The 10,640-nt window shown below is 43.7% G+C and overlaps 1 protein-coding gene across 1 annotated transcript in view; it reads right to left on the reverse strand.

The window, feature by feature from the left end:
* Window positions 1-5,801, reverse strand: part of PLCD1 (phospholipase C delta 1) — a 53,574-nt gene extending 47,773 nt beyond the window's left edge. Inside the window, exon 1 of the mRNA XM_030487880.1 lies at window positions 5,465-5,801. Coding sequence (XP_030343740.1) covers window positions 5,465-5,498 — 34 coding nt within the window. The 5' untranslated portion in view covers window positions 5,499-5,801. The remainder of the gene's footprint in view (window positions 1-5,464) is intronic.
* Between the last annotated feature and the right edge of the window lie 4,839 nt (window positions 5,802-10,640).

The raw sequence follows: 10,640 nt of genomic DNA on the forward strand, positions 1-10,640 counted from the left end.
GATGTGTAGTAACATGACAACCTTCTATCACTTTTTAGGGTGATGGAACACTCAGAAGCTGAAGTTCCTGATGGTAGATAAAGTTTGAAGATTACTTTTGCACACTTAGTATGAGGAATATTGTTACTGCAGCGGCTGCTTGGAAATGAGCACAACCAGCTGCAGCACTGGGCAGCAGCTGCTGTTTGGAAAAGCAGAAAACTCACCAAGTGGCAGGGATTTAGCTGGAAACCAGTGCTTTTGCAAATCAGTGATGTTACCCATGAGGTGCCTCTGCAGAGGCCCCTTTTGTCATCTGCCCCCGCCCCACAGTTATATCCAACCTGGCTTTTTTATCAGCTCCTTGGCAGCCCTGTGCCTGGAATCAGCATGGCCCCAGCAATGGCAAGTTGTCACCCAGCTGAGACCCTGCCAGAAGAACGCGACAGCAAGACTCACATCTGCAGGGTCCCACCTGCCCTACCTTTCCCTCTGGAGTCCATTCTTCACTTCAGTCATGCCCTCTCACATCCCACATATAGAAACCTCACTCTCTCCTCCTTCCTTGCTAAGTCCAGGACACCAGTCACTGCTCTCAGCTTTATTCTCCCCAGTCACACTTCACATTCTCGGGGACCAGGCCTTGCTGTTGGCAGAGCAGAGCTAGAGAATAGTCGGTTTCTCACCGGCAACAGAAAACGTCAGTGACTCGTCTACACCAGCGCTCCTCTGCTTGCCCCCTCCGGGGAGTGGGGACCAGGGAATGGGTGCTGAGACGATACCCACCCGTGCACCTCTGGCCAAAGATACTGCTGCTTCTTGACAGTGGGTGCATCTCTGGTGCATGTGGTATGTACCAAGTTCCACCTTGTGGTGACACTGAGAATGGGCTTCTCTACAAAGCCTGTGGCAGCATCAGCAAAACTCCTTCTCTTCCTTACATTTGCTCTTCTTGCCCACTCTACTTCCTTTCCAGGGTGCTTGAGAGGTCCTGCTAGCTGGGGCAGGGTGACCTTAAAGTTTCATACAGGAGGGGGTCTCCCCAGCTATCATGTCGTGGCTGCCCTTCAAATCACTGCGTAAAACCCTCTGCTGGCATGCTGGCAAGAAGTCCTGTGATGGGCAGGTTTCTGATGCATTTACATCAGTGCTGTCACCATGCACAGTATTTGTCAGCACCACTTTCTGTACCCTTTAGCTGCCTCGCCTTGGCTGCAAGATGTCTGGGAGGACAACGGTCACTTCTTCAGCCCTGGTCTGATCAGCCCGCCCAGCCCAGCTACCTTTCCCCAAAACAGGATGGCTATATCCAGACTGCCTACTGGGAAGGGCTGTAGGCCCATGCCATCACCCAGATCATGCTATGGGCTAGCTTGCTGTAGATCAAAACCATGCTGAGGAATGTGCTGGCAGTTAAACAGTGCAGAGCCCTGGCCTTGGTTTGTACAGATGAAGCCAGGCTGCCTGCTCAGTCATTTCACAGACAGTTCAAATTGTGACCTTTATTTGTGAAAATCTTCACAAATCTTTCTGCCAGTCTGGGTCACTCAAAGGGAGCTTGGATCTGTGCACAGGTTGTGACCCATCAAAAGCTACTACCTTGTGCTCTTGATGAAATCCAGGTAAAACCTTACTGAAGTTCACTGCACTTGGGAACTCAAAATCAGACTGAAGGTTTGGTTTGGACCTTCCACTGGTCCCTCCATCACAGTGCACATAAAGATTTGGCTGCAGAGGGAGAGGCACTAAAACAAACACTGGCTTGCAGTAAATTACAGCTTTTCCAGTCACTGGTGTGAAAAGAGCATGAAGAAAGTAATTGAAAAGAAGGATATCAACTTGATGGATAGGACCAGCAGCAGCAGCAACAGCCAGAAGCACTCATGCATCTTAGTTGCTTCATTTCTAAATCATGTTTCTGGGTACACACTGATGAAGATGTTCTTTTCATAAAACCAAAGTCAATTGTAGGTTGGTCCCAGCTTCATTTTTTTTTAAGATCACTTAACAGCTTTTCTTGACCTTTTCTTCAGGAGCTGAAATATCTCCCACAGACAAAATGCAGGTCATTTGTCACCATTCTGTAGCAGGGCAAAATTTGTGCAATAATTAAATTGCACAATTGAATTATGCAAAACTAGGGAAGAAACCCCCCTTTTTTTTTTTTCCTAAGTGATTTGTCTGGAATTTCAGTACTCCCTAACTTTAGCCAAAAACAGCCAACGAGACTTGCGTGGTTATCTCAATACAGGGCTTTAAAAGGCACCCATATATGGGGCAGCCTGAGGTGTGAGAATGTCTCCATACACATTGTCTAAACTGGCTTATTTAAGGTGCGGAAGTATCTTGGTTTAGAAGAAACTGTCGCAAAATCTTCTCTACCTGCATAAAGAAAAAGAGAAACCTCCATGTTTGACCAAGGTCCGTAGCCTTCCATTCTGATGAGCTTGGCTGAGTAAGGATTGAGACCCTCCACCCGTGGGAAGGACGTAGCAGATGCATGGCCTGGGGATTAGTCTTGAAGTATTTAGGTATTTACCATGCACTGAACAAGGAACCAGGAGAAGACAGGGTACAATTCACCTCTCTAGATCTCTAAAAGCCTAGCATTTCTTGTGGAGACCCACATTTAGCCAGCTGAATCCCACCCTGAATGATCAAATCACTAAGTATTTGTCTGCAGCTTTCCTTCATAAATACCCAATTATATATTTCAATTTCCCTGTAAAGGAAACTATACTTTGCTCCCAAATCATTGACACCTTTGTCTCCCAGAGCTGCCTACCCAGTCAGCTGAGTTTCCAGATCTTGCACAAACCACCTCTTCCCCACGCACTTCTCCCAGTTGCTTTTCCCTGTTTTTCTCTGTTGCTTTATCCTTTCATCTCTGCTACATGCAGCAGTTTTCCAAGCAACTGCATTTCCTTCTTCCTCCTCTTTCATTCCCTCATTAAACTCTATTTTTCCCCAAGCATCTTCTTGCCCTGAGTCATCCACTTTTGGGCCGCATCTTCTTGCCCCAACTTATCTGCTTTTGGGCCTGATGGTAGGGTTGGCACACCAGCAACAATCTCAAAACCAGATGCGGGCTATAATTTTACTAACAGACATTGCTCAGATTGGAAATTTAGTAGCTTTTGTGTCAAAAAAAAAAAGGACCAAAAAAAAAAAAAAGACCCAGAATTAATTTTACTTGTCCTGTAATGGGACAAGTTGCATGTTTAATGTTCTGACAAGTGTCAGTATTGCAAGTTCTCCTGCACTACTGGAAACACTACGGCTCAAAAAACTCCACGTAAAGCATCAAGGCACAACCTGAATCAGCTAAGGTGTGCAAGGAGTATTTTGTTTGTAGGAAAGGGGACCAAAGTCACCAGCTGCTTCAGGGCTGATCCCAAGTAGTATAATCTCCACCCACAGAGGCTGAAACCTAAACGGAGCCTCTTTGGTGTGCCCAGCTAAGAAGGGCAGGTAGAGATGATTCATTTGGAAATTTAAATCTAGAAGTTAATGCTCAGGACTAGCTGTAGAAGAAACAAGGAAATGGCCTGTTTTCTTAGGTTTTACCAACCCTCCCTGTTGATTCTCACCCTGGGCTGTGGCAAAGGGCATTTCCATAACAGCGTTGTGGCATTCCCTGCACAATGTACACAGTGTCTTGGATGAAAAAGTCAACGTATAAGAACAATGCATAGTACAAATTAGCTATTCTATACTCCGTGAGAGAACAAGAGCTCCCAGTTCAGAAACAAACTAACTCATGAGTCAAGAGAAAGATTATTTATAGCTCACAGAGTCTAGCAGATTCACTGTGTACTAAATGTGGATGACTTTATAAAATAAGCAACAAGAAGCTCATCCAGCTGAATTAATGCATTCAAAATACACGGCACAGACCACTAAATCACAGCAGCTACTCTGGCTCTGCAGAGACAAGGGAACATGCTCAGTTTTAGTCCCAGGACTCAGATCTCCATCCAAATGTAGAGTAAACAAAACTATATAAACTTTTCAGAAACTCTCATCCACAGTAATACCCACTTCTGCTACCGGAAGATATCTCAGGTGTCTCCTACTGACTGTCACATACTTTACTGAGACTGAGCCATGTGCCTGTGGTTAATTCTGACATGGTAAATACAGCTATTGTTGTATCTATGTTAGAAAAAAAGAAAGAGAGAAACTGAAAGAATTGAGTTTCAACATACAGCCATAGAGAAAACATATCTACAAACCACAGTACCTGAGAAATTTCTGACAAGCTACTTAGCACAAGTCTGATTCTGCTAACAAACTAACATGTGAGCAACTTTTCTTGTCTGTCTGGCATTCAGAGTGACTTCAGCACTTGTGTGTGTTATGTGTCAAGGAATTTCAGTAAATACTTTTTTAAAAGCTTGGCTCATTCAACATTTGTGTATTTTTCTGCTTGAGAGAAGAAAATAGATTAACAAACAGCTACTGAATTCTTCTTGGTTCCTAACCCCAGAAGGCTAAATAACATTTACTGAAAAATGACCCGCAGTCTGGAATAGGAAATATTTCAATAGTTCCAGATATATTTCTTAGCTTTATTTCCCCAGTGGTTCTATAATTAATGAGATGCCTACAACAAGTATAACATTAACCTCTGTCTTACCTTCCTGTCAGATTTCTAGCATTTAGGAAATCTGAGGGAAGATTTCTTGAGCCTGTGGGAATCTTTTCACATTTCTCCTGGTAATGCTGAACTGATTATGTTTATGGTCAGTCACTTATTGTTCTATTTGTTTATTCTTGTTTATAGCTCATCTATACTAAGAAAGCACCTCTCTCATGAAATAAAAATAAGCACTGTAGCCTCTTCCCATTTCTGTGGGATCACAATATCCCATTTCGATCTATAGCTATCACAGCTCTGTTTCTGCTCATCAAAGTAAGTAAAATACAATGAAGAGGTAACAAAGCAATGTATTAAAGTCAGACAAGGGAATAAGAGATATTTCATTACCCTGTCTATCAGGCAAGCATCCCTGTCTTGCTACCAATTGAACCTTCTTAAATCTCACTTTGCCTAAAGGACAGAGAGGATTGTTTTCTTTTGCAGAAACATCACTTGTTTTGTACTTAACATTTATAGAGTCTTGGGAGCAGACCCCGAGCTGAGGTGATTTATCTTGGCTCTGCTGTCTTCACCAGAGCCCAGAGAGTTTATTTAGCTGAGCAACCATCCCGCTCTCAGTTTCACCATAAAGGGGAGGAGATTTGGATCAACTTTTCTGGACTTGCAGACACTTCTCCAGCCATGACAACTTTCCTACCAACACAGCTAACCCTATTACAGAGAAGAATCTGTCATATCTCTCTCTGTAACACCGACTAAATGCTGGCTTACTTCCAAATGAGAAAATGGGGAGGCAGAAGACGGGGGAGAAGAGAGGAGGGAAAATAAAGCTTTTGGACAAGATAAGAGAGCTGAAACGCAAAGACATTTCTACAGACTTACTGTTACAAGCGAGGAAAGTACCATTCGCTTCCATTGCTGCAAAACAAGCCGGTGTGCAGCAGCAGAAAGGGCTCCGAGAAGCAGCTGTGCCCACAAGTTAGCGCTGACCCAGGGTGGGAGCCAGACCCGTGAGCTCAGCTCCCCCTGCTCCAGTAACCCCCAACGTCAGCTCCCTTCCGAGAGGCCTGCTGCTTCCTCTTGGCTGGAAATGCTATGTCTTCGTTATGACTCCTCATTTAGTTCTCTCCCGCATCCGCACACCGCCGCTCGCCCCGCGCATCGACTGAGGGCGAGCGACCGAGCCCCAGCACCGCTGGCCCTGGCTCCTCCCCGCTGAGATCTGGCGTCTTCACCGCTGGCCCAGCCTCCCGCGTTTCGCTACCGCTGCACTTCACAGCGGTGCTTCTTTTCCTGTTGCTGGCACATTATCACGCCCCGCTCCTTTCCGGCAAGACTTCCAGAAGGCACCGAGTGCGGCAAATCTGTCCTTCGTGGTACCCCAAAGCAAGAAAAGAGCCTCAAGCAGATGCCAGTGGTCAGAGTATGGGTCTAAAGAGCTTTTACATACTAGTGGGGCATATTTCTTTTCTCAGGGGGAAGAAAAATAGCAGGTCACAAATTGCCAATGTAGACATAGAAGCTGTAACCACAAACGCTTGCAGAGGCATGAGGTTAAAAGCAGAAGAAAAGTTACAAGCTTTGCATTTGACACAGCAAGACAGAAAGCAGAAAAAACTACTCTGTCCTGAGGCTTTTACTGAATGGAACTGATTTCTTTCACTCTGTCCCCTACTCTTGGATTAGACATTTTTTTAATGGTAGAAAGATGATGCTGGCAAACAGGGAGGAGGAAAAAAAGGGAATCCACTGTGGGAAAATAAAGTTTTCCTCTACTTGAATGTTTGGGGAAGGTTTTCAGTTATTGTTTTGCTGTTGTTTATTTCCATTTCTTGTTATTTAGGTTACCTTGATGCAAACAATGGATGGAGTTGTTGGCAGATGCAAAACACTCACTCAGCCACCGTAAGCCGGCAGCACCATTGACAGAGGGGAAAAGTCCCTCTTTGATGGTGACAGATCTGGGAGACACATGTTGAAAAATACTTTAGGACTAGGACTGTTTGTCCCTCCCTGCCAGGAACTGGGCTGCTCCTTGAACAGCCCAGACTTGCTCTCAGATGGTTTACAGCCCGCAAATATGAGGCTACTGCCACCACCCAAGGAAAACTGCCCTAATATAGCAGAACTCCTCATGCTAGTACAAAACTAGCAAAACCAAACCAGTGGAGGGAAAAAAAGAGCAGAGATTTCACCCTGTGACTCCTCAAAAGCCCACTCTTCTATCTCAGGGCCATCAGCATAGCATGGGGGGTGGGGGGAGGGGGGGGGTGTCATCTCTGCTAAACACTTTCCGAAGGACTCAGGGAGGAGCATTCCTTTTGCAAACCCACAAAGAAGGAGACATTGACTTAGACAGGGGCAAACTGGCAGCCAGGTTGGATGCTGTCAAGCAGCACAGCAGCTGGAGGCGCCCAAGAGTTTTCTTGTACAGCCTCAAAAGCCTCAAGGCAGGGGGACTTCTGGAGGACACCACCAAAACCCATCCTCCTTTCAGCAGATGGTGAAAAGTGCTGGAGGGAGTGTGCAAGAGGCTAGAGGCTGAGTCAGCCAGACTGGAAACTCCAGTAAAGCTGACGTGATGAGGGCATTACGGTTTTCACCAGGGAGGAAAAGTAGAGAAGGGCAGTTTGAAAGTGGTGATGGGAAATGGCATTATGTTAACTCCTTCATTCTTCTCTATATCACACCCCATCGCATTCTTGCATCCTTCCAGGGATGAGGCATCCACAGTTTCTCTGGGCAACCTGTTCCAGTGCCTCACCACCCTCACAGAGAAGAACTTAACACAGAACACACCCTGATTAACCCACTTGCTCCCTAGCTATGTAAGTGAGCTTGGAAGGAGTTAAATGTTAGCCAGGCTGGGTAAGGAGCCTGCTTCCCTCTGTAACACACCCTCCATATGGAGGGTCCATATGCAGAGGTGCCAAGATCATCAGCTGAACTTGAGTTATGGAAACTCAAGGAGAGCTCTCCTTCTCAAACACCTGGACCCGTTTGCTTTCTCCTCTTTTGTCTGTGCACACACAGCCCAGCACAGGCAGAAAACAGCATTTGCAGAGTTCAAAGCCAAAAATGTTCGCAGGGTTCAATCCAACAGTGAACCATAAATCACAGCAAACCCATAGCAAAGCATTTTACCTGTCTCCACTCTGAAAGCATGACTCAAGTGTTGATTTAATTGTGTGCAGTAGAAGGACTAGCTTTTCACCTCAGAGGAATGCTACACCACCTGATCACCAAGTATTTCCTATGGAGCAGATGCCTCTTGGCTCCCTCTGCCTCTCAGACTCTCACATACACCCTCCTCATCACACAGAAATGTTCCCAACCTCCTCTCCAAAAGATAAGAGCAAAGTGCTTTGTTTGCTTTGCAAAAAGGGCTCAGGATTTCCACTGCTGTGACACAGCAGGAGTGTAAGAAGCATTTGGGGGTTATATGGCCAGCAGGGAGCTTTGGCAGCCACATGTTTGGATTTTTTTGTCAGCAGGAGGATTACTGAAACCAGCACAAAAGAAAATGTCATATTAAATAGAGTTCATGTCAATGCAGAAGCAGGACTGGAATTTTTCAGACAATTCTGTTACAGTCTGGCTATTTGCTGAAATGTTTTTTTCATGTCTTTTCCCAGACTGTTTGTTATTTTAGATAGGGTGTCTTACCATCCTCAGATCATTAGGTCTCTCTACATCCAACTGTCGTCTAAATCAGTCAAAAATAGAGGGCTAGCAAAATGTAAAATTTTCAATTGCCTTTTACATTTTGCAAACTGCTCAGGGCCCTTAAAAAGCTGCCCATGCATCAATCTGGATGGCCAGCTCCAGCTGCCCTGATAACTCACCTTTTGTAAAGGTATCATTACTCTTCTGTTATCAGTACTGCCTGTTGTTAGGCAGACACAGTTCTTGTTGATTACAGGTTGCACATCCTGCCTGAGCTAGATCTGGGATTCAAAGGACTGATCCTGCCACTGAGTCTGCTACACTCAACATTTACTTATTGACAATTTTTTCCAGGTTTCTGGCAGCTGCTGGTCCTTCACCTGAAAGAAACACATTGCAGTGTGGGGAATAGCAGCCTCACAGCTCAGCTGGCAGAGAACAGTAGCTTTGGAAATCAGGTTCCCTCAGGAGATGATAAATTGGAAAAAGCTCAGGGATGGGATTTATGACTCTCCAAGGACTATGAGATTATTTGGTTTATGGACAACTCACTGGACAAAATAATTCGTGGTAGTTTATAAATTAGGCTGGAATGGAATTAACACAACACAGTATCATAAAGTTCATTGAATGGGTAGGGCAGCCAGATGCCTTGTTTATCACCACAGACATCTGTGCCAAAACATCTTCAGACTGAACGATGTTGATGTATACAACTGCATTTAATCCATTTATTGCAAACGTTACTTCCATTCAGGAGAGCAGTACATAGCCGTGGGAAAAAGAAGCAACAGATGCCGGGATCTGTAAAGCTAAACCTGCTGCTGGCATAATCCTGTACAAATCCCATTAAAATTAATGAGGTATTTCTGCTTGAGCAAAAGATAAATTTGATTTACTAAGCCAGAAATACACCTACCCGACTTTGGATATCTTAAGTATTTGAGGGGGTTTCCCTCCACTTAGTAGAAGTAATCAAGAGCAGCTCTAACCACCAAATAAAGCAATAAAACAATCAAGAGAGCCATCTATTAGTGTATTGGTCACAATTAAAGACAGAGTTACTGGCTCAGCAAGTCTCACACTGATTTCAGACAGAAAAATTATACGAAAATAGAGGAAAAAGCAAGATTATGCATAAGATTCAGGAATAAAATATGTAGATTTTTCTAGTTGTTCCAAAGAGTTCATTATAACTCTAGGAATTTCAGTATAAAGGAGACACCTAAGTAATTTGACCTCTGTCCAATAGTGGTAGATATGATTTAGACATCTCACTAATCCTGTCTTCAGACTAATTTTATGTTGAAAGTTTTATTTCATATTTGTGTACCTAATTTCTGTCACTACAGGATAGATTTATGAGTGTATGAGTGCAACTTTTGTGCATTTCTATGCTGTAACAAATTTAGGTTTAAGTGAGCCCTCTAATGTTGAATTCTCTGACTTAAAATATTTTGATTCTGGGATAATGAAAATATCTTTGCCAGAGATCTGTACAGAAAAGTACATTTAGCTTTAAACACTTATTAGCAAGAAATTTTTTTTGGGTGACACCCCATAGTCTTCTTTTAAAGCTATGAAAAGCTCATCTATTAACAGTGAATGAGAAAATGTCATGCATACATTTTATCAACTTCTCGGTTCAGTGCATCAGTAAACAGCATGGATTAGCCACACAGTACTAGATAGCTACATATGATTTACAACTCTGTGAATGATTTACTAAGTCTGGCCATTAGTATGAAGTTAACTTTACATGAATGAGAAACAGTAACCTAGTTGGGGAATCTAGTAATGTACTACACTTACTGGTATGAAACATTACTTGGAGTTATTATCACTGTAGGAAGAAGAACAATGGAAGACTGGTCCCAGGGTCCTGACATCTTTATCTGTTAATGTCTCTTTCTGATATATCCCAGATGACAGCTGAGCTGAGACACTGAGCTTCACAACCACTGATGTGCAGGTTCACAAGCACATTTCTAACCTTGAAAAACAACAGTCATCAGGCCAAGTCACATGCTGTCAGGAGTGACACATCTCCTCTTACCTGCACCAATAGCACTGGGGTATAGAAGTTAAGCATGGAGGAAGGTTGATGATGAATGTCATAATGGTTAATTTTAATACACTTCATCTGTCATCTTAGTTCTCTGTAACTGGGATAATTACGATGATTAGGTGCAATTGTTCATATCACTACCTAATTGCAGCTTTTTTCATTGTAGCCAATTGTCCTGGTTTCAGCTGGGATAGAGTTAATTCTTCCTAGTAGCTGGTACAGTGCTGTGTTTTGGCTTTAGACTGAGAACAATATTGTTAACACACCAATGTTTTAGTTGTTGTTAAATAGTGCTTACTCTAACTCAAGGACTTTTCAGCCTCT

Source organism: Strigops habroptila, chromosome 1 (assembly GCF_004027225.2).
Source record: "Strigops habroptila isolate Jane chromosome 1, bStrHab1.2.pri, whole genome shotgun sequence".
Lineage (NCBI taxonomy): Eukaryota > Metazoa > Chordata > Aves > Psittaciformes > Psittacidae > Strigops > Strigops habroptila.